The following is a 24,560-nucleotide window of genomic DNA, read 5'->3' as shown; positions in this document are numbered from 1 at the left end:
TTGCGAGGGGGGCGCGGCGTGGGTTGCGGTGCGTTTCCCGTCTTCCGGCAGCACTGCCACGCCGAGATCCCCAATTTTCGTCATCTCCACCAGTAGGTGAGGGGTCGGGCGTTGCACTCCCGGCTCCAATGCTCCGCGCTCCCACACCTCCGGCATGCCTGGCCGGATTCTTGACCTATCCATTTTCGATATTGCTCGCACTGGTCCGTCCACTGGTCTTTGCACCGTCGACACACCGTCGTCTCGGCCGGCTAGGCGGTCCCTTTCCAGCGCCTCGAACTCGTCTGCCAACTCCACCATGGTGTCCAGATCCCTGCATCTCATGTACGCCCTCAATTCTGGCATGTTATTCTCCCGGATCACCTCCGTTTGCTCCTCCTGGGGACATTTCAGTCGCATAAGCGTCTGCATCTCCACCATGTATTCCTTGAAGGGATCTCCCAATTTCTGGTTCCTCGTCCTCACTTCCTGCAGCAACTTCTCAAAGTATCTCCGCGGCACAAAATAGGCCTGGAAGCTGATTGATAACTCTTTCCACGTTCTCCACTGCCGGTTGTTTGCCACAAACCACATCAGCGCCCGTTCCTTCAGCAGCTCTGGCATCGCCCTTGGGATTAGATCAGGATCCAGACCTTATGTCTCGGCGGACCACTCGATCTCCTCCAAGAACTCGAGAGGCTTCGTCATTACGTCGAAACGGAACGACCACTCTCTCACCTGTATAGCCATTCTGGCATAGTCCAGGTGTGCCGGCCATACGGTTGCTGGTTCGGTCCTCCCCCTTTCACCTGTCGGCTTCGTTCCCTACCCGCATGGCGGGGCCTGCTAGGCGTCACCGTGTGCGAGCGATCCGGTACCGACACCGACAGACTTGCGACCAATTCTTGTTTATTTTGGCCGGGGACCTCCATAGCGCCGCCATGGCAGCGCTGGTCGGGGGTGCCAGGTGTTCGTATGCGGCCTGTTTGTCGTCCGCACGGGGTGTCGGCGAGGACCTGTCCGCCCGACACTCCCACACCTCAAGCAGGTCAGCCCAATCGGCTCAGAGTCTTTACCTATCCTCCCTTTGTTTTGTTATTTGTCGCTGTAGGCCCCATGTTGGACGCCTGTTGTATCGAACCTTCTTTTTGGCCCGCTCGAGTTAGCTGGGCTCGCTCAGCGGTTGCCACAACGACAAATTACAACAACTCTTACTTCGGTAATATAAGTGCGCTTTATTTATATTATATTATATTTATATACTAAGACTTAGGTCTCTTAACTATGGGTTTTCACCACACGCGGGGCTCTCGTCGAGTGAGGTTAGGGGCAAATCGACCTCAGCGTCTGCTTTGGCCCGCCACTCTAATCCGCACGCTACGGCTCGCACTTCCCACCTAGATTCCGCCGGTGGATGTGGATCACCACTTAGACACACTCTGATGGGCAGGCGGGGCGCGGCAACCACGCGTCTCTATCTCCCGCAGCAGTACGTTCACTGCCGCTGGTATACGTGGGCAGTGATGCCTCAACCGTCCTTTGTAGTAGAGCGGCTACTGTCAGATGAAGATAGCCGAGCCCAAGCTAGGCCCAAGATTGACTTTGCCTGTGGCTGTGGATTGTTCGAGTTTAACGTAATGCCGTTAGGATAACGCTGCAGCCACTTTCGGGAGACTAATGGACTAATTGTTCGCTGGCCAAACCTAGAGATCGCCGCTGGTAAACTTAAATGACATCATTCTACATTCACGCACTGCGGAAGAGCATCTGAAGTATTTTGAAAAGGTGTTCCTTTCGAATGGGGCACCGATTGCCCTGAGATTAAGCCCGGAGACCGTTCGCCTGGTGGGACCGCTTCGAGCATGAAACGCCAAGCATTGGGTGCAAAATATTGACAGCGCTTAGTTCGATCCACTAAAACCGTTTCTTAGCCTTAGCCAGTTTTCTATACGCCGAAGTGGCCTGGAGGATTGGTGGACGCTTTGTAGTATTGCCAGCTGTACTGTGGACGGAATGACAGGAACCTGATCGCCGTCTTGGCTTGTGATCATAAGCACTCTGTCTTTCATGTGTCCTGTGTCATCATGTGCTACTTTACAAAGTAGGCAGAATTCTTAGCTCTACCGGATCAGATGGCAGAGATGGTTGCTAATATGGTGTTCCCTTCCTGTTTCACTCGGCCCAAGGACGCAATTTTTGATCTGAAACACGCACCACCCATCTTTACCCTTAATGGGACGGAATGATTGATCTTTTTAACCGTACGCTGTTCAGTTACCTTGCTAAATTCGGAGCCAACAATCAATGGAATTGTGGCAAACGATTGCCATGGGCGCTGTGGGCTTATTGGACCGCCCCTCATGAGGCTAAAGCATTCTCTCCTACGAAGCTAACCCTAACCCGATTGCCGTACGAGCTATTGAATGGCAGGCCAAAAGCCGACGTGGAAGGCTACCTGGCCTTTGTGGATAAATCTCAATTGCGGGACAGGCACCACGCGACAAGGGAACATCTAAGGGCGAGCTTGTATGGCTGTATGCACCTGTCCGGAAAGTGGGCCAATGTCCGAAACTCCAATCAGACTAGATGGGCAATTCGCAATCATTCCGACCTAGTCTACGAAATATGCTTTTCCGGAATGCGCACCACCTAGACAACCATTTTAACGGACTCGTTGCATATAAATGACCCGTTTTGAAATACGTCGGGCAGGAGGCTCGACTCTATGAAGAGTGCAATGTAACAAAAAGTCGTTTTTAAAGTTTAGTGCCCTTAGAGCCCTCGGTCCGCTCTATCGATAGTTATATACCATCTCGATTGGCTGGACTTGAGCGGAAGAAAAAGATGAAGTTACATGTAGGAAGAAAAAGTAGTAAGCAAGAGGTTAAGTGCAAAAATAAATACGCCACCAAGAATTTGTGAAGATTAAGTGTTCATAATACTGAATCGGAGGTCTACTAAAACATAGCTGCTGCATTCCTCAGCATTGTACCATCTCCCAACCTGAGAGGAACATCCGCTCGGCCCGCCTACTAGCACCTCCCAGCACCCGAAAGACACACATATTCAGTTAGTTTTGTTTATTGTGAATTTAAACAAATAAAATTGTTTGCTAATAGCTACTAACCTTGAATTAGTGCTATTTTTCAATGTCCGTTCCATAGCAATCTTTATTTTCCGTATGGTATAAAGAAAGAATACAAAAATGTATTCCCGTTAAAAACAAATATTTTAGAGCTTGTCGTTATTCAAAGTAAATGTAGAAACATAGCAAATAAACATAGCAACTTCAATTTGTACAGCGACAATAATTTATCTAAATATTTTGTTTGTATTACTTGACTATAACTTAATTTAAAAAATAGAAAATACAATTTTTTTTGGCTTTTAAAATTAAAATTAAAAAAATTAGAATAAAAAAATGATTTTTTTTCTTAAAAAAAGGCTTTAGTTTTTTCTCTACATTCTGTACTTTTTCTGTACGCTCCAATTTATGTTTTATTAAACAATAAAATAAAATATTTATTTAATAAATAAAAATATTTATTTATTATTATAAATTCCGTCTAGAGTGGTTATTTCAGGCACTGTGACTTAGTCCGAATGCAGGTTAGTGTAAACTTAAATAATTCGCTATATTCAGGACGATTTTCAATTTAAAAATATTCAAGCCGTGTTCGTGGCACAAAAGTAAATCATGTAATTGGATGATTCGTTGGACTCCATGCACCTCTTCCCGACAGCTGACAGAATTTAATGCTTCTACTGAGACAACCGTACAGTCCCACAGTCCGACAACGCTATGCCCTGGAGTTATGCTCGGACAGCAAGGAGCTTCGTAAAAAATCTAGACCTTAAGTCTCAGAGTATTAGGCGACAAGACAGTGTGACAGAATTGGCTATATCGACTAATAATGTTTATCAAGAATTTAGTATATAGACTGTATGGGGTCGGTAACGTGTCCTCATGTTCATTAAATAAATCTACACGGATTTAATATCCCCCTGTACTCGTTCAGTACAAGGAATATATAAAATTTCAACTATAGAACCAGAAGCGGATAGTGTGGATGGTGAGTAGCACAGACTAATAGGATAGCATTGAGGTTTTGGTTTTTTATTATAAGTTTTATTTAGACTCCATTTGGCTTTTAAAATTATCAGAGTCGTTATAAATATTATTTGTAAATTGGTTTGGTGTTATGTCCTGATGAGTGGAAATTAATTGGACTAAAATAGAGTTGTCAGTTATAATGTTCCTTACTAATTCTTCAATTTTTGAGGACGTGTTCCCCAGATTAGCCAGGGTCGTATTTTCTAAGTTTACAAGATATAGTGGGTTATCAGAGCTCATTGCCATATCCATTCCATTTTTATTAAAAAGATCCATTATCCAGGAAACCACAAAAAAGCAAGCAGCGTTCATTGGAAAAGCTCTTATCAGAGTAGAGTTCAATCCTCTAAAGAAAAAGAGAGTACCCTCTTTTTCAAAGCCCTTTTTCGCACAGTCTATGAATCCATTGTATTTAGCATTTTTTCCTAGGGCGTCCGCTTGCATATGCGTTTTAATTACATCAATTGGATAGCAGGCTAGCCATGACGCTATTCCAGCACAGCCTCCGGCCATAAGAGTATATGGGATATTAGGACTATCCCTTTGCCGCATCAAATACTCATAAGATACAAAGTAGCTGGAAAATCCTAAGATAATATGAAAAAAGACAAAAAATAGTATAAGTGCTATATTTAGAACCAACTATCCCATTGATATTTACTCCAAGAGGAACTATGTATTTTATCTTTCAAAACATTTCTTAAAGTTAAAAAAAAATAATATATTGTTCATAACTTTTTTTTGTGTTATATCTACAGTGGCGAACACGTATGGATACATGTTTATCACTTTTCACTTTAAGCGCCTGTAAAATCTTTAAAAATCAATCAATCCTTGTGATTTTTTTTTTTAAAGATTCATTAATTTATTGAGAATGAAAAAAAAACAACAATTTCAATTCAAAGAGATCCTTTTCCTCAAGACATTTTAATTTGTTCAAAAAATGAGCATGTATCAACTTTTGCACGTTTCGTACTTTTCCAATGTTTTTTAAACAGAGCCCATTGATTTTCAATGGGATTTAGATCTGGACTATTCAGCAGGCCACTGGATTAAGTGAAAACTCGAATTATTGCTACCGTCTGGCTGGAAAGTGATCTCGGATATGGGGAAGTCACATTTCTCTATAAAATTTGACAAAATGGGTTCCTAAATAATAAGATAATATTCTTTCTTCATTATTCCATCGATTTCAACCAATTGGAGAACGTCCCATGAGTGGAAGCTCTGCTTACGATCGGCCTGACACCGGCAGATAGCCAGAAAAAACCTGCCCTCTCTCACAAAAAGTGGCTGCGCATCTTATATTTACCGAGGAGCATAGGAACTGGACCAGGGAAAATTTTAAGAAGGTAATTGGGTTAGATATACCAAAATAAACCGTTTTAAGTCTGATCGAAACGAAAACTACTGATATCGCTCATGTGGAAAGCTAAAAAATCATCAGGTCAAGGAAACAATAAAGCATGGACGAGGAAGACTGACGGTGTAGGGCTGCTACACTGCTATGATAAATACTAAGGCCCTTTGGAACAAATATTTTTAAAAAATTATTAAAGTAAAAAAATTTGAAACGTGCAAAAGTTGATACATGCTAATTTTTTGAACAAATTAAAATCTCTTGAGGAAAAGGATATCTTTGAATTGAAATTGTTGTCTTTTCTCATTCTCAATAAATTAATGAATCTTTAAAAAAAAAATCACAAGGATTGATTGATTTTTAAAGACTTTACAGGCGCTTAAAGTGAAAAGTGATAAACATGTATCCACACGTGCTCGCCACTGTAGATTAAAAGCTTTGTAAGTTTATGAATACAGCTATCAATCCGTCTGTTGCGTGACCTTCATCTAATCGTCATACTACTTGAATTGTTTATTTTTATCGGGAGCGCAATAAAAGCTCGCTCTCTTGCTCTTGGCGATTTCGTCCCGCTTTGCCACCGTAGGTTAGCTAGAGTCAGAGATTTGAATTGTGAAGAAAATATAGTTGTTTGCTAATATTGAAGGAGATCGAGCGTATTCAATTTCGCCCCGCCTATAAATAATTAAATTACAGCCACCCAAAGTTCTCGGTGATCTTCATTTAGAAAAACTCTTCTAATTTTTCAAGGCGCCCCCGGATGGACTGTAAAGTTAATTGTAGGCAACAACAAAGTGTGACAGTAACACAAGAAATTGCAGTATATGCAAACACAATCGTTGCCCGCGTCGTGGTGTTTGTGTCCTACCAATCCATTTGCATAATCATCGCGTCGGTCGCGCCAATATTAATTTTTGTGCAAATTTCTGCTACCGCCGAGGGATGCCCTGCGATAAAGCCAGGAAAGTAGCAATTGGAGTAGTAGCAAGTAGCAATCCAAAAGAGGAATCAGAGGTATTTGCACATCGATTTCAATTCAAGGCACAGACGTATGATACATAGTGGAGCTAGATTGCATGGAATTTATTAATGATTTCTTATAAATATAGCAAAATACACATAAATACATACAAATCGACACATACAGACATATGTGAACCGCTATTTGGACGCAAAAGTTATATGTCGATAATCGATACTGTTTCGTCGATTTACGGATCGTTACTGTCGATCGGAGACGATACAAAAATTTCGAATGTGTTCAGAGCAGAAGCTGTAACAGGGCAACCGAGCTGTTAGCACGCCAGGCTAACAGCCTGTTATCGCTGCTGGGTGCCGCGCTCAGTTAACAGCCAGTTACATAGCCCTCTGCCTCGCTCTCGAGCTGTCGGTTCGGTGCGCTCCTACGATCCACACGACGCTCACGGTAGTCTTAGCATGTAAGCTACAAGGAGTTACGTTTCCCACCCCGCTATAAGCTGCCGTCGTGCACATACGCGCACCTACGATCTACATATATACATAAATACATGGAACATATTTATTGGAAACACTCTGACTTCTTCATTTGGATATTTTCCCACTCGTCGCTGGAAACCCGCTCCGGTGATCCGCCCTCCTACAAACAGAATGCAATGCTTATTCATCTCGTTTTGAGACTTTGAGAAAGTCTTGAATCGTCGATACCAGCATCTGTCTGCTGAAGAATCGACGAAGCCAAGGCAGGACAAAGTCAAGCAACATAATAGCAGTTCATTTGCTTGTTCTTCCACTTCCACCAACAGTAGAACTCAGCGAACTTGTAGCTACTGCAATTCAGGAGACCATGTAGTGTCAAATTTCCCTCCATTTTCGCGTCTCTCGGTGATGCAAAGGTTTGAGTTTGCCAAGTCAGCATCCTTATGCATAAACTGTCTGCGAAAAAGCCACGCTGTTGTAAAATGCAAAGCCAATAAATGTCGAGTGTGTAGCCGCTCACATTATACATTATTGCATCGATACACAGTGTCTCGCGTTGCCACCACCCCAAGAGAGTCCTTCTCCTCCATCAAATCAGAATCAACCTTCCACGTCACATGTTCTGCATGCGACAGCGTTGGACAGGGTAATTCTGGCTACGTCGATTGTAAGCGTCCAAACTAAGAGCGATGAACACATTCTGGCCAGAGCTCTGCTCGACTCTGGATCTCAAACAAATTTCATTACCGAGGACCTCGCTAATTGCTTACAGATCCGTAGAGAGGAGTCCTGTATTAACTTGCTTGGAATTGGTGAATCTAATTCTCAAGTAAAGAATAAAATACACACAGTGGTGAAGTCGCGAATAAATGGTAGTGAGTTCTGCTTTGATTTTTGGATCCTGAAATCAATTTCAGGTTATCACCCTGACCAGTCAGTGAATGTGACTGACTGGCGAATCCGAGAGAACCTACCACTGGCAGACCCTTATTTCTACAAGCCACAAAGAATAGATATGTTAATTGGAGCAGAATCGTTCTTTGAATTATTAGCTGTTGGTCAAATTAAACAAGGTCCTGACTTTCCAACTCTTCAGAAAACCCTTCTTGGTTGGGTTGTGTCGGGAAAATATGTTTCCAAGAGTTCTGCTCCTCAAATTACAAACAGTTTGAGTTGCAGTGAAGAGTTGCTAGTATCCATCGATAGGACCTTGAAAAAGTTTTGGTCACTGGAAGAAATGCCATCTACCAAGAAAATTGCCACACCTGAGCACAAGCTATGTGAAGAACACTATTGTAAGCCGACTCAGGTACTATCATCAGCTCGGTTCGAAGTAAGGCTCCCGTTTAAGTCAGATCCAAATTGTTTAGAACTCCTTTGGGGTTGCTAAACGGCGGTTTTTGTCGCTTGAAAGACGATTGCATCGTGACTCTGAGTTGAAGAAAATGTACTTGGAATTCATGGAAGAGTACCTCTCCTTAGGTCATATGTCTCCTACTGACACTACGATTCCTTCTACTCCGCACTACGTATGCTCATCAGTATGTTCTGAGGCCCCAAAGTACGTCTACCAAGCTCCGAGTCGTGTTCGATGCTTCGTCCAAGACGTTCTCCTTGAATGATATTCTGATGGTGGGACCTATACCATTCAAGAGGAATTATACTCGACAATGCTCCGATTTCGTCTGCACAGGTTTGCAGCGACCGCCGATGTTAAAAAGATGTATCGTGATGGTGAACGAAGCGGATCGTTAGTTTCAGCTCATAGTGTGGAGAAGAGACCCTTCTGAATCCTTGAGATTATACAAGCTCAACACTGTAATATATGGGACTGGACCAGCCCCATTCTTAGCCATCCGGTGTTTGAAAAGGTTGAGTGAGTCTGCGAAGCTCTCATTCCCCAGAGCTGCTATCGTTATTGGGTCCGACTTTTACGTCGATGAGTTGATGACTGGTGCTGCATGAGTAGAGGAGCTAGGGGAAATTAAGTCCAAAGTGTCTCAAGTTCTTCAGGCCGCAGGGTTTGAGTTGACTAAGTGGTTTTCAAACTCACCCGAGATCACCGCATCTGAGAGCACAGCCAAACCCATAACAATTTCGGATTCAGAGTCGACAAAGGCGTTACAAATCTCATGGTTACCTACTGACGATTCCTTTACGTTCAAAATTGACAATTCAGGTATGGGTCTCAGAGTGACAATACGGAACATACTATCGGTGACATCAAAGACATATTGCAGGAGCTCCCGCTAGGTTGAAAAATACACTATCTCAATTGGAAGACATATCCATATCTGTATTCCGGTCCGATGTCACCGGTTCAATTCATGCCTTTGCTGACGCCTCCATGAGAGCGTATGGAGCGTGCGTCTATATACGTAGCAGAACTGCAGAAGGTTTAAAAATATCATTGTTGACTTCTAAATCCAAAGTAGCGCCGCTCAAGACTAAAACGCCCCCAAGGCTTGAGTTATGTGCCGCTCACCTTCTCGCAGATCTCTGTCACAGAATCAAGCCGTTATTAAACGTACCCATTGAACGAGTCGTTTATTGGTCGGATTCAGAGGTAACTATTCATTGGATTTCGTCTCATCCATCGTCGTTGTCGACTTTCGTTTGGAATAGAGTGGCTGTTATTCAAGAGTGGTCAGATGATGCTACGTGGCGTCATGTACCCACGAAACAGAACCCAGCAGATATTGTCTCAAGAGGTTCTGACGTCGACGAAATCGTTGTCAATTTGGTTCGAGGGACCATCATTTCTGAAAGAGGAAGCAGAAAACTGGCCCAAGAACGCTTATTTCGAACCTCTCGAAGATCTTCAACTGGAAAAGAGGAAGACTGCGGTTGGACTGACCACTTCTGCGTCAGACAGTTCGATCGTGTATGCGCTGTTTTAAATGCAAACCTCGATTGTTGACGCAAATTATGGAGAATTTACCCACAGATCGATTCCGTGCTCTCCGCCCATTTTCAATTCACGGGGTTGATTTTTGTGGACCAGTGCACAGGACATTGAAAACTCGCGGAAGGCCCCCAAACAAGTCATACATTGCGCTTTTTGTTTGTTTTGCGTCCAAGGCGGTTCACATACAAATAGCTTCATCTAACCTCTGATAGTTTTTTTATTGGCTTTCCAAAGGTTCGTCGGGCGCCGAGGATATACCCAAGTCGTCTATTCCGACAGCGGGACGAACTTTGTCAGAGCGAGCCGCCACCTCAGCGATCTGCGGATTAGGCTCAGGGAGCAAGGGAACGTACATACCGCCGCGAACAGGTGAAAAGCTGCCAGGAGCCTACTCCTACGGGCGGTAGGCAGCGCGCTCCTAACCGCCGAAGAGCTCGCCACAGTCCTTGTCGGTATCGAGGCAATAATGAACTCGAGGCCGCTGGGAGCCATCAGCCAAGATCCAAGCGACGGCCAGGCCCTTACACCAAGGCACCTGCTAACAGGCGGGTCGCTTATCGCCCCCACAGCACTGTGGGCTCCGTACCAGGAGAATCTCAGTTGCTTGCGGCGATGGTGACTTGTCTCGTCAGTCAGGCAAGTGTTTTGGTAGCTATGGTCCCGCGAGTATGTGCTGGGGTTGCGAATTCGGGGCAAATGGCACCAGCGGCAACCGAACCTCGAGGAAGGAGACCTGGTCATCGTGGCCAAGGACAATCTGCCGCCTCAGGAGTGGCTCGTGGGGAGGGTCATCGCCAAGCACGAAGGATAGGACGCCATGGTCCGGGTGGTCGAAATAAGAACTAGCACTGGAGCGGTTTTTCGGCGGACCATACACAAGCTTCCGCCGCTGCCAATGTGTTGAAGCCGTGCAGGCTTTCAACGAGGCCGGTGTTTCGTGACCTTCATCTAATCGCTTGAATTGTTTATTTTTATCGTAATTATGAAGTCTAGTTTCAGTTAGGCTAGGGCAAAGCGGGAGCGCAATTAAAGCTCGCTCTCTCGCTCTTGCTACCGTAGATTAGCTAAAATAAGAAATTTAATTGTGAAGGAAATATAGTCTATCTTTAATATTGAAACAGATCGAGCGCAATAATTTTCGCCCCGCCAAATACACATAATTAAATTACAGCCACCCAAAGTTTTCGGCGATTTTAATTAATAATTTAATAATTATAATTATAAATTTGTTGCCCAAGCTTACCGACTGGGAAATATTACGTTTTTATACGCAAAGTTTATGATTTATTGTGTTACTCCTTGCTCAAATCTTTGCAACGAAGGAGTTAGGGTGTTATGGATCACAATACTGTATCGAAAACGAGCTAGAACATTTTGAATGGCAAGGCCCGTAGCTTTTCTTCTTTACCCGATACGAATTTGTTCGTACGCGCCAGAATTGGTATCGGAGACGATGATTGCCGCATGGTTTTTCTCTCTCAAACTTTTGGTATCGCTGCTTGGAAAACGGAAGAATTTTGTAACAGTGAGATCTAACAGAAGTTTGGATACCAAATTTGGTTGCTCTTGCGCTCACTTTTAGCAATAGGCAAGGTCGACCATGAAACGTGTGTGTTAGAGGGAGATAGAGCCAGAAAGAATGAAATTGTTTTCTTCATTCGGACTATAATATTAATACGATCAGGTTCCGATTTTGCAGTCTAGAAGGTATGGTCATTCTTTACGATTTTGCGTTTTTGGCTTTCTCGTCTCTTTGAAATTGTGGATGCCACAGATTTTCGTCCGTTGTGGGGGCGGGGCGAAGTTTTGAAATACACTTGTAACAGTGACATATCACAGAAGTCTGGATACAAAATATCGTTGCTATAGTTCTTATAGTCTCTGAGCACTAGGCGCTCATAGGGACGGACGGACGGACGGACAGACAGACAGACATGGCTCAATCGACTCATCTATTGATGCTGATCAAAAATATATACACTTTATGGGGTCGAAAAAGCTTCCTTCTGAAGATTACACACATCCACTTTAACCACAAATCTAATATACCCATATACTCATTTTGAGTATCGGGTATAAAATGAGGTCCTTGACGAACTAAAGTGTTCAAGACGCGTCTTTGGAGATACTCGATACTCACATGTACTGATATTCCTGATTACGAAGCCGATCTAGACCTACATGATGGCGTAATTGCAAATATGATTCACAGACCGAGAGGCGTCATCAATCCCCAATCATCTAGCTTGGTCGACGACCAGTTTTCCAAACGATATCCGCAGAGATTAATGGCGGAGACCTTCACTGGGAACGACGGTTATCCACTGCATCGGCGCAGATAACCCGACGATAACGGTCGAACTATCGCTTTACTCGGAGATGTCACGCTATTACACTTGGAATGCTGCATCGAAGATATTTAAACGACGAAAGTATGGCGATGCAGTTCCTGGTTATCCGAATGTGCGTTCTACTGATGGTCTTGGTCGTATGTATACATTTGCTTCTACAGCTTATATTTTGCGGTTTTTGCTGGTTAATGTGCGTGGGTCAACGTAATTTGAGTCACTACGCACTGTGAATGGAACAATATTCCCAACATATTAAAAAATCCCTCTTTTCACCAGTCAAGGTTTCTTCGGGTGTACTACAGGGCAGCCATCTAAGCCATATATGTAAGAGCCTTTACACTATTTATTAATGACTTGCCTTCGGAGTTAAAATACTCTCGTATTCGGATGCGAATGACATTTCACTTCATTCTCGCTTGAAATCCGATCTCAATAACTTTCAGTACAAGGTATTTGACGACCATAACGAAGACTCTCTATACCTCGCTAGTTCGTTCGATCATAGATTACGGCTCCTCTGTACGGCCCTCAGTACAAAATACACCAGGACCATATAGAATCAGTCCAGAAAAACTTTTTACTCTTTGCTCTGCGGAGCCTTAACTGGGATGCCATCTTACTCTAGTAGACTGCTATTAGTAAACATGCCATCTGCCAACTTGATCAAGGGTGTCGCATAAACGTCGTAATTTCTATTAGATTCATTAGAAAATATATATTGTTGTCCCTTCCACTTTTTAGATCGAATTATTCCTTGCATAAGCCTTTTAGGGTCTTATGCTCGGATTATAATTCCGTCTACCACATTATATCCACCACTAATTCCCTTCCTCTTATTAATTTACTAATACTCACATACCTTTCTCGTTATAATTAATTATAGTGGTATTTGTACTTAAAATGCATGCTTAGTTTTCTTAGCAAGTTAATACTTGCGCCCCTCGGTCGGTTGGCCGGGAGGAGGGCTGCGCTTTGCCTGGGACCGGCGCGTCACACGGGTCACTTGATGGTGCAGTAAGTGCATCGCATCTTAAAAGATGCAGTTATGGAAAGATACGTCCAAGATCGTGCAGCATGTGAAGAACTCAATTTACTAGAAAACGATACACATTGGGATACGACATTAAAACTGCCGTTAAATCTTTAAAATATTCAAGACCCTATTTATAATATTGCAAAAAACTCCGCAGTGGCAATAGTTTTGTCAGCATCGAAAATCATAAACTGCGACGAATGCATAATGGCGCAGTCAAAAGCAGTTAACTGCGCATTAAAAGATCTACGCAATAACTCGAGATATTTTGCAGGCACTATGATTCTACTGTCTTGCTATTTTCGCTAAACACACATTACAAGATCAACGCCTACCAATAAAATAAACGCATGCCTAAAATCATCGAATCTATGTGAAGAAACTTCAGTTGACAACAAAAATGAGAGTTGCATTGCAAAATTATACATCTGCTGAAGATTTCTGAGTCGATGAATCGAGCGGATTGATTTCATTTCCTCAGAATTTCTCAAGCTTTGTCAAAAGACGAGCTCATCATAATTACTACAATGTAATGTGATGTAATTACTACGATGTAATACTACATAATTAGCTACATAATTCAGACCAAGATGATTGGAACAATGCATTCATTCAATATCTTCAATTCATGCATATCTTTAATATTGTGGATGCAACAGATTTGGCGGTAGGGAAGGGGGTATACGTTTTTATATATTTTTGGACGTTGACATGCAATGACTGCATCTTTCAAGAGGCGATGCAGTTACTGCACCGTCAAGTGGCCCGTGTGACACCAGCAGAAGGCTGTTACGCGCGGATCCCAGGCAAAACGCAGCCCTCCTCCCGCCCAACCGACCGAGGGGCGCTGCCGCATGACGCGCGGTGCGTAGCCGAACCAAACGCGAACATGCAAGAAAGATAGCTATTAGACTAACATTCGAGGAAAATTAGCACTAAACTTACTAAGAAACTAAACATGCAATCAAAATACAAATACCACTACAGTTACTAATTAATAGAAAGGTGTGTAAGGATTAATAATTTAATAAGAGGAAGAGAATTAGTGTTGGATATAATATGGTAGAGGGAATTATAATCCGAGCATAAGACCCAAAACGGTTCATGCAAGGAATAATTCGATCTACAAAGTGGAAGGAACAACGGTATAAAATTTCTAGTCAGTCTAATAGGAATCGTGAAGTTTATGCGGCTCAACAGATCAGGGCTGTCTATGTCACCCCTGATCAAGTTGTGGCCCAGTTAAAGCCCCGCAGAGCAAAGAGTAAAAAGTTTTTCTGTACTGATTCTATACGGTCCTGGTGTACTTTGTACTGAGGGCACCATACACAGGAGCCGTATTCTGAGATCGGACGAACAAGCGAGGTATAGAGAGTCTTTGTTATATAGGGATCGTCAAATTCCTTTGACCACCTCTTTATAAACCCAAGCACGCCCATGGCCTTATTTACCATGGTAGAAATGTGTTCGGAAAACCTTAACTTGGGGTCTAACATAACACCCAGATCATCCACCAGGGTAATTATCTCAAGAGAACCACCAAATAGGGTGTAGGGAGCCAACAAAGGGCTAGAACGATGAAATGTCATAACTTTGCATTTCGAGGCATTAAGGTGTAACAAGTTTGCACTACACCATGACTGGAAGCTATTGAGATCGGATTGCAAGCGAGAATGAAATGAAATGTCCTTGTACTGGACACAGAGTTTAACATCATCCGCATACATAAGTACTCGAGAGTATGTTAATACTGAAGGCAAGTCATAAATAAAGAGTGTGAAGAGTAAGGGGCCTAGATGGCTGCCCTGTGGTACTCCCGAAGAAACCTTTCCTAGTAAAGAGAGGGAGTTTTTGAAGAGGACTCTTTGAGACCTAGAACAAAGATAGCTCGAAATCCATCTCAGGAGGTTGGGCGGAAACTCTAAAAGGTCAAGTTTATGTGCTAAAAGGGAATGGTTTACAGAGTCGAATGCTTTACTGAAGTCGGTGTAAATAACATCCGTCTGTAAGTTACCTTGAAAGCCTTTAATAATGAAAGAGGTAAACTCTAACAAGTTCGTGGTGGTTGATCGCCGCCTTATAAATCCATGCTGAGTTGGAGATATAAGTGACTTGCAGAGATGTTGCAAGTGCGGAGTTAAAACCTTCTCAAACATTTTGGGAATAGCGGATAGCTTTGCTATACCTCTATAATTTTTTGCATCAGACTTGCTATCTTTTTTATGGAGAGGAATTACAAACGATTCCTTCCAGATTGGGGGGAAGTAAGAGGAATCAATGGACAGGGTGAATAGTTTAAGCAAAGGTCCACACAGAGCCTCGGCGCAGTACCTGAGTACACAACCTGGAACCCCGTCTGGACCCGGTAAAAGCACCGGCTTAACTAGTCGAAGATCATGAAGTAGGGAACATTCATTTAACAAGGGACTGAAAATGCCGTTCGACCTCGGTAATCCGTATGGGTACGGTTGACCAGAGTAGGTTTCCTCAGAATAGGAGGTTTGGCAGAACTGGGAAAAACTTTATTTACTATTATTTGCAAAACAAATTGGTATCAGACCAATGTGCCAGACAACGCTCAAAGCAGAATTGGTAAAAAAGAGAGCAGAGTGGAGAGCGGTTATAGCGAGAGCTCTTAAGCAGAGAGCGCTATTGCTCAGAAAGTTTAAAGAACGAGAGAGAAAGAACAGTTATTGAAGTTGAGGTGATAGCGAGAGAGTGATAAAACAACAAAAGCTACCAGACGAGAGTGGACTGCAATGCAATGTAATGCGTACTCACTCACTGCAACAACACAATCACAAGCACAAGCCGACGCCGAAAAATAAAAAGTTAAATAATGTTTTAACACAAATCAAAAGGCATGCACTCGTGTAATAGAATATGTTTCCAGATTGTTGTCTGGTTAGGAAGTATAATTAAAATTTAGTTAGGAAAACACCGGCTGTTTATTCAAAAGAAAAGGAAAAAATGCGGAGCGCAAAACAAAAACACGTCTGATCACTACGAAAGAGAACGGATTTTTTTTCAGATTTTTATAGTGAGATCTAACAGAAGTGTGGATACCAAATATGGTTACGCTAGTCTTAATAGTCTCTGAGATTTGTGGATGCCCCAGATTTTCGTCCTTTGCGGGGGCGGAAGGGGGTGTGGCGAAATTTTGAAACTAGCTCGTTAAGGTCCGATATCACAGGAGTGTCCATCAAAATATTGGTTGCTCTAGCTCTTATAGTCTCTGAGATCTAGGAACTCATATTTTGCAAATAGAGACAGAGCGAGAAAGAATGAAATTGTTTAATGTTACGATCTGGTTTAGATTTTACACTTAAGAACATATAGACATCCTCTACGATTCTGCGTTTTCAGTTTTCTCGTATCGTCGAAATTATGGATGCCACAGATTTTCGCCCTTTGTGGGGGCGGAAGTGGGCGGGGAAAAGCTCTGAAATATACTTGTAGCAGTGACGTATCACAGAAATCCGGATTTGAAATGTCGTTGCTCTAGACAGACGGACGGACAGACGAACAGACGGACGGACGGACAGACAGACAGGGCTCAATCGACTCGGCTGTTGATGCTGATCAAGAATATATATACTTTATGGGGTCAGAATCGATTATTTCTGGATCGTCCAGAGGATCCATTTTCACCACAAATTTAATATACCCCAATACTAATTTTGAGTATCGGGTATAAAAATGTGAAATGAATAAATCCCAAAAAAGTCTATCTGGTCTACCTAAGCATGTATTTATCCACAACACGACGCATGACCTCTACCTAGTAGTTGCTGTAGCAGGAATTCATATTAATGCCCATAGTTTATTTTATTTGATCTATCAATTGTATCCATCGAATTGGCAATTCTAATTCGCAAGTCACGATCACGGCAGACGCCACTGGCTGTTCAAGGTCGGTAAACCAACAACGACAACGACGCAGCAGTGGCCGAAGAAATACGAGGAAAACACCGAGAACCAAAAAACCCATCAACAACGAAGCAGCTGCAGCGGCAGAAGAGAGACGAGGAAAACACCGAGAACCAAAAACTCAACGACAACGACGCAGCAGCGGCAGAAGAGGAACGCCAAAAACGATAAGCCAACGACAACGACGCAGCAGCGGCAGAAGAGAAACGCCGAGAACAGCGAGCCGACGCAGCAACGGCAGAGGAGAAGAGCTGAAAACGATAAGCAAACAGCATCGATGCAGCAGCGGCAGAAGAGAAACGCCGAGAACAGCAAGCTGTCAGCATCGACGTAGCAGCAGTAAGCAAACAGCATCAACGCAGCAACGGCGGAAGAGAAACACTGAAAACCAAAACCCAGCAAGCAGCGACGCGCCAGCAGCGGAAAAGAGAGCGGAAACAACGGCGCCAGCCGCCAGGCGACGCTGGCCTCCCACGCTGACGCTGTATCAGCAGAGCCAGCAGAACGCCGGTTCTGAGCTGGGAAAACGTGGAGAAAGGAGAGTGGATCAGAGAGTGCCGAATTGAATAGAAGTGTTCGCGGAGAAAATTATTAACACCGAGTGGCTGCTGAAAAGAATCAGAGTGTAACGGGAAGATTGCAACCAGTGGAGGAAAAGGAAGGATCCTGTACTGACTACTGAGGAGAGGAAGCTGCCGGAAACTATAAGCGTGGGAATTCAGGGTAAGCGAGTCTCTAGTCATGTAGCGGGCTGCTAAGCGGTGCGATAGGTAGGGCAATAAGAGAATAAAGTGAAAAATAATGGATATAATGAAAACATAGCTTGGTCACCAACAGTCTATACACTAGGGAAACTGGATGTCCGGGGCTTCGCCTTCTCTGTACATCCTTACGCCTCTTGCCCGAGTCGCTTCTTGCCCCACCCACGTGGTGATCCGTATTCGTTACAGATGTCCGTCGGTACCCCGCATGACTCCCTCCAGCAGTTCGTAGCCTGGCAGGATCCCGAGGCCGCTGTCCGGCGATTGCCTAGGCGCTCTCGATGCCCCCTGTCGGCGCTCCCGCATGTCATCGCCTCCCGTAGTTTGTAGCCCAGAAGGATCCCGAGGCCGCTGACCAACGGCAAAGGAAGTTTCTCGGCTTCGGCGATTATAATTTCACTCATTTCTTATGCGTTGCTGTTGCATAGACTGTTTCGCTTTTCAGCGAATCAAGTCGAATGAATCTTCCCTATTGAACCGCACGGTTCGATCTTCCAAGAGCTCTAAATTGCGCAAAAGATCGAATTCGGATCCACTATAATTCTTTGCTTCAGACTTGCTACCTTTTTAATGGAGAGGAATTATAAACGATTCCGTTCAGATCGGGTGGGAAGCAAGAAAAATCGATGTACAGGGTGAATAGTTTAAGCAAGGGTCCATACAGAGCCTCGGCACAGTACCTGAGTACGCAACCTGGAACCCCGTCTGTACTCGGTGAAAACACCGGCTTAACTAGTCGAAGATCATGAAGTAAAGAACATTCATTTAACAAGGGACTGAAAATGCCCTTCGACTTCAGTAAACCGTATGGGTAGGGGTGGCCAGAGTAGCTTACAGTAGTAGATCGCGTGATCATTATTTGCCGACGTATTACAAAATGATAGCGAGGATGGATGTGCGGACGTTTTACGCTTACTGTTTACGAAGCAGTAAAACTGGTTAGGATCCTGAGAAAAACGTATCTTACATCAAGATACGTCGTTTTTATAGCATTGAGCCATAAGAACTGAAAAGTTTGACCGAGCTATTACATAGCGAGAGTGAGAAGTAGGACAAGCAACTTCTTGAAATTTTTTAAAAAGTCTTGATTTTAAGTTTTTTATGCTAAATAACTCTTTGGTAAACCAAGAGTTCCAGATCTAATCGGATTAGAAAGCGGGATACAAAAATCAAAAAATTTGCCAAGAGCATTGTAAAAAATGTTTGTGCCCTTTATGACATCAGTGCACAAGTACAAAGATGACGAAACAAAATCCCTAATGAGGTTATTAAGATTCGCAAACTGGGCTTTACGAAAGCAGTGGACACGTTCAGGTAGCATACTCGGCCGATCCAATACAGTTGGACCTATATCTAGCGACTCTTCGAAAGTAGGATGGTAGGGGTCTCCAGGTATAGTGAGCGGAAGTGGTCGGGTTAACAACACTAAGGTAGGATCCGATACAAAGCACAGATCAAGCAATCGACACAAGGAATTTTTCACATGGTTGACTTGAGACAGGGACAGATCATGCAAGCCGTCAACAAATTCATGTCGTGACATGGGCACTAGGTTACTAGACTCGTTTACCGCAGACCAAAAAGTTCCTGGCAAGTTGAAGTCACCAAGAACTATCATACGATCTTTATCAGATAGCGAGGAAGAAACATCGGTTAAAGCGGACAAGTGCTGCTCATAAATTGAGATATCCGAAGAAGGTGGGATATACGAGCAAGTAATGAATATAGCGAAAGCGGGAAGAATCAGTTTTACACACAGGAATTCCAGTTCCTGTAGAACTTGGACTGTGAAGTGTTCCGACGTGAAGTAACAGTCCACTGCAATCAGAAACCCTCCTGCACGTCGAGACGAACGGTCTTTTCTAAAAGTTGTTTACCGGCCTGCCAAAACCTCCGAACTAAGAATGTCGGGCACATTGGGATGATTTTTAAGAGTTATGGTGGCCCTTAGCCTTGGACTCCTTCACCATCAAATGCTCTCGCAAGAATTTGTCAGAGAAAATGGTGTTAAGAGAAATTAAATTTCTCCACCTTTAAGCCGACGGCTTTTATTTTGCTTTGCTTTATTTTGCCACAGGCCTAGTACCTGTGGTGGCAATATCCGGAGGTCCGGAACGTCTATTTACTGGTGGGATCGGAATATACGGGACAACTAGCGAACTTGCGGACACCACGGACACGGACGCTGCAGACGCACTTGGCTGCACATTCTCCGAGGCGATGAATTCGGCTACTGAATCTGCATCGCCAGCAGCTGTCGTTGCCCTTGAAGTGGCAAACGAGATAAACTGCTGCATACTTGGAGTGGTCGGAGTCAATTTTTCGACTGAGTGACGGTTGGCACTTGCAGATCCCGCGGAGTGACCCTTCTACGCCTCGGAGACTCAATCAGCAGTTGCAGACTGCCAAATTGAGACTCCGAGCTAGGAGCCGATCGTATTGCTTTTTAAAGCCAACGGTCAGCTCCTTAAAGCCCTTCCGCGTCTCCCTCATAAATATTACCATGTCAGTCTCAACCGCACGACATGCCTCGCAACTGTAGTGCAAGCCATTACGTTTTGACATGGCATTGCCCACGAGGCCCGTTAACCCAGCGCATTTTTCGTGCACTACGCTATCGCAGAGCCATCAGGAGATACTCGGCTGATCTGCTTCCGACAGGATATTTTGGCACAATAGAAAACTCTATAATAAAAAATTTGAACAAAATTAAAATCAAATTATTTTTCAAAACAAATGGCTATCAAACCAGCGAGCCAGACAAATGTTAATAGGAGGATAGGAGAACAGTTGCAGCAGCAGCTAATGAGAGAGAGAGAGAGCTACTCTCTCCTCTTTGTTCCAGGTCTCAAAGAGTCCTCTTCATAAACTCCCTCTCTTCACCAATAAAGGTTTCTTCGGGAGTACCACAGGGCAGCCATCTAGGCCCCTTACTCTTCACACTCTTTATTAATGACTCGGCTTCGGTATTATCATACGCTCGAGTACTTATGTATGCGGATGATGTTAAACTGTGTGTCCACATATTTCTGAACACATTTATACCATGGCAAATAAGGCCATGGGCGTGCTTGGGTTTATAAATAGGTGGTCAAAGGAATTTGACGACCCCTATATAAAAAAGACTCTCTATACCTCGCCTGTTCGTCAGATCTTAGAATACGGCTCCTGTGTATGGTGCCCTCAGTACCAAGTACACTAGGAACGTATAGAATCAGTAAAGAAAAACTTTTTACTCTTTGCTCTGCGGGGCCTTAACTGGGATGTGGGTGTGAGACGCCCATCTTACTCTAGTAGACTACTATTAGTAAACCTCCCATCCCTAGTTAACCTTAGAAAAATGCTTAGTGTGATTTTTATGCACATAAACTTCACGATTCCTATAAGACTCACTAGAAAAATGTCTACTGTTTACACTGTTGTTCCTTCCACCTTGTAGATCGAATTATTCTTTGCATGAACCGTGTAGGGTCTTATGCTGGGATTATTATTGCCTCTACCATATTATATCCACCACTAATTCTCTTCCTCTTATTAAATTACTAATCTGTACACACCTTTCTAGTAATTAGTAACTGTAGTGGTATTTGTATTTTGAATGCATGCTTAGTTCTCTTAGTAAGTTTAACGCTAATTTACCTCGAATATTTGTCTAACTGCTATCTTTCCTGCATGCAGACTTCTGCTGGTTTCAGACGGGCCACTTGACGGTGTAGTAATTGCATAGCCTCTTGCAAGATGCAGTCATTCCATGTCAACGTCCAAGAATAGAGGTACAAGGTACCGATATGGACCCCCCCGAAAATTGACCAAACAAGGCAGAACCCAAGAGCACAGGTGAAGTACCTAGGCACAGTACTGGACAGCAAGTTGGCATGTAGACCTAATGTAGTGGAAAGGGTGAAGACGGCCACCATTGCGCTTTATGCATCCAAGAAGATGCTCAGCAGCACATGGGGGCTGTCACCGGCTCTAATGCTCTCGGTGGTGCGACCAACTCTGCTGTATGGAGCCTTAGTGTGGTGGCAGGCTACTGAAAAGAAGACATACCATAAGCTTATGGAAAAGACTCAGCGACAGGCTCTGCTCTGTATTACAGGGGCGCTGAGGTCACCCCAACAAAAGCACTCGAAACTGTACTCGGAATCGACCCCTTGGCAACACAGCACCTAATCGCACCAGGAAATATGTCGCCACAGATATACGGGCACAGTTCAATTGGCAGGGACATAAGCAGATCGACTGATTACATGATCCCCCAAACTTGCCTCGACATCAAAACTATCTCATCTCTGGGACCCGATGACTGGAAAAAGGAAGGGACCAAGTTAAACACCTCAACATATATACGGACGGCTCCAAGATGGACGGAGGAATAGGAGAGGACTTATTCTGCACAGACCCTGAGATATGGGTCAAACTACCAGACCGATGCAGCACATTTCAGGCGGACGTTTTCATGAGGCCTCCTACTTCGCCAAAGGTTTAATTTGATGCGATCTAGCTCCTGGGTCCCGATCTAGTTCCCACAATCATATATAGCTGTCTGTAAATAATATTCCTACCTCTTCCAGCTACCAGCTGAGCTTTCGTTGCTGCTGTATATGTTACAGCTGCATACAAACATACATATATGTAAGCAACGCAATACAAGCGGCTGGCAACAAACATAAAGCCATATTCTTGCAATTACTTTGTTGTTTAGTCCGGGCATGCTCAGCGTTCCATAGTTTGTCTGGGTTTTATAAAGATGTGATGGACCTATTTCAGGCTGAGGTAAGCTCAGTCACGTCCAGGGGTCAATGCACAATAAATTTGTAGAAATAGATGGAACCTTAATAATAGAGAGGTGGATCGGGGCTAGAGTGGGCGTCGATCGTCGTGTATACGAAACGGCGAACGTGGACTCGGGGTGGGGTAGTGTCGGTGCCTCGGCTAGTTGTAATGAACTTACGCGATTGGGTGTTACTCTGATAATTTGACACTTTATTATAATTCTTAGTACTTTTAAATGAATTTAGTTTAATTGGTCGTCTTTTCATAGGCCCGTATTGCTGGGTCCGCGGGCTTGAAAGTGCACTTCCGCGTCGGGGTGCACTTCGCCGTTGGTGACCGTCGCAGACTTTCGCGGTGTCATCTTTGTGCAGTTGATGAGCCCGGAAGACCGCACTTGGCCGATGGCTTGGCCTGGAGTGGGGGAAGTCCGCGTGACCTGATGTCTTTGGTCAGCGTTATGGAGTCGGCGCGTGTTGATCGGTGGCTGCGTGTGGAGAGGTGGCGTTGGTTGCGGGGTGTGGTGCGATACGCTCATTATAAGTCGGGGGACGGATTGTATCAAACCCTTTTGGGTTCGTTACACCCTCCCCTTTCTTCGCCGGCGAGAGTTACGAGGACTCGTGGGTTCTCTTCGCTTCGTCAGCGGATTTGTGGGGTGCGCGGTCGTGAGCGTTACGTTACTTCTCTCGCTGGCGTCAGCGCTGTTCGATTAATTGGTGGTCGCGCGGTTCGCTGCGCTTGCATTCTCGGCGGTATTATGCTATCGGGCTCGCTTTTTGCCGATACTGTCTTTTGGGTCTCCCAGGTTTTGCTCCGGGTTTCTGCGGTGCCGTGGTTGGGGCGTCGGGTTAATGTCTTGTTGCTTTCCTCGTCGATGTCAGCATTCTCAGGTAGGTCAGTGGATTTTTCGGACTCGTGATCGTGGAACTCTCTCAGGTCATTGATATTTGCGGTCTTCTGTTTCCGGCTTTCGCAATGTTGCAATTTGGCGATGGGAAACTTTTTACCAGGTTGGGGCCGTTGAACTTTAGGGCTAGCTTTGCTGCAAAGCCCTCGGCGGTGTTTGAGAGGTGGTGTTGTCGTAGTAGTACCATAGTCGCCGGTGGAGGTTGTAATGTCTCCCTTGCTCTTGACTGGCTCCCTGGATGTTGTTCCGGATGCCTGCGAGTGTTGGCAGTTCCTCGTCTAGAAATTCCCGTATTTTCGGCGCGATGTCGGAAGGCCATGGGTCGGAGATTCGTTCCGAACCGTCCTCGTGTGGGTCGTCGATTCCTGGGTCGTAAGTGTGGTCGGGGCTCTCGGGGAGGATCGTTGTGTCGAATGCGCTTGGTGGTTCGACTTCGCGAGTGTATTCGCTTATGCTGGCGACGACGGCGGGTGCCTCGATCATGAGTAGGGGGCTCGTGTGTGTCCAGGGGGGTGCTAGCGCGACGTTATACTCAGCGTGATGTACGAACGTGCGGGTCTCGGTGCCGATCGTAGCGTTTGACCAACGGCTAGTTTGGGCGATGAAGGTCACCGACATGGCTCCAGGCGTGCTGCTGGGCCGCATGCCGGCGCCGTACGAGGTGTTGCCCGGGAGGCGTTCCATAATGTCGGGGACGATCGATGGTGCGTCGAGGTTCCGATGGGTGCCTCGTGTGGCAGTGATCGCCTTTCCCGGTTCCTGCCTGAGAGGACGCGGGAGTAGCGGGTCGGTCGGTGTCGTAGGGGTCGTTTTCGCGTCGAGGGCGGTGTCGACGCGTTCGTGGGCCAGGGTGGCGGTCGGGGGTGGTACCTCGAGCGCCTGGCTGCTGCGTGGCGGCCGTCGTTGCTGGGGCCGGGTTGTCTTCTGGAGGGGCGTCCTGGGTTCCTTTTCTCTTCGTTGGTGGAACCGCGTCGGTGCCCTCG

At 44.8% G+C, this 24,560-nt stretch overlaps 1 protein-coding gene across 1 annotated transcript in view; it reads right to left on the bottom strand.

The window, feature by feature from the left end:
* Positions 1-4,086: 4,086 nt before the first annotated feature.
* Positions 4,087-24,560, bottom strand: part of LOC113565547 (mitochondrial basic amino acids transporter) — a 189,917-nt gene continuing 169,443 nt past the window's right edge. The window contains exon 3 of the mRNA XM_026987857.1: positions 4,087-4,680. Coding sequence (XP_026843658.1) covers positions 4,109-4,680 — 572 coding nt within the window. The 3' untranslated portion in view covers positions 4,087-4,108. The remainder of the gene's footprint in view (positions 4,681-24,560) is intronic.

Source organism: Drosophila persimilis, unplaced genomic scaffold (genome assembly GCF_003286085.1).
Source record: "Drosophila persimilis strain 14011-0111.01,24,50 unplaced genomic scaffold, DperRS2 tig00000124-arrow-pilon, whole genome shotgun sequence".
In the NCBI taxonomy this organism is placed as follows: Eukaryota; Metazoa; Arthropoda; class Insecta; order Diptera; family Drosophilidae; genus Drosophila; species Drosophila persimilis.
The sequence above is the reverse complement of the archived record's forward strand: the minus strand, read 5'-3'. Positions and strand labels throughout refer to the sequence as shown.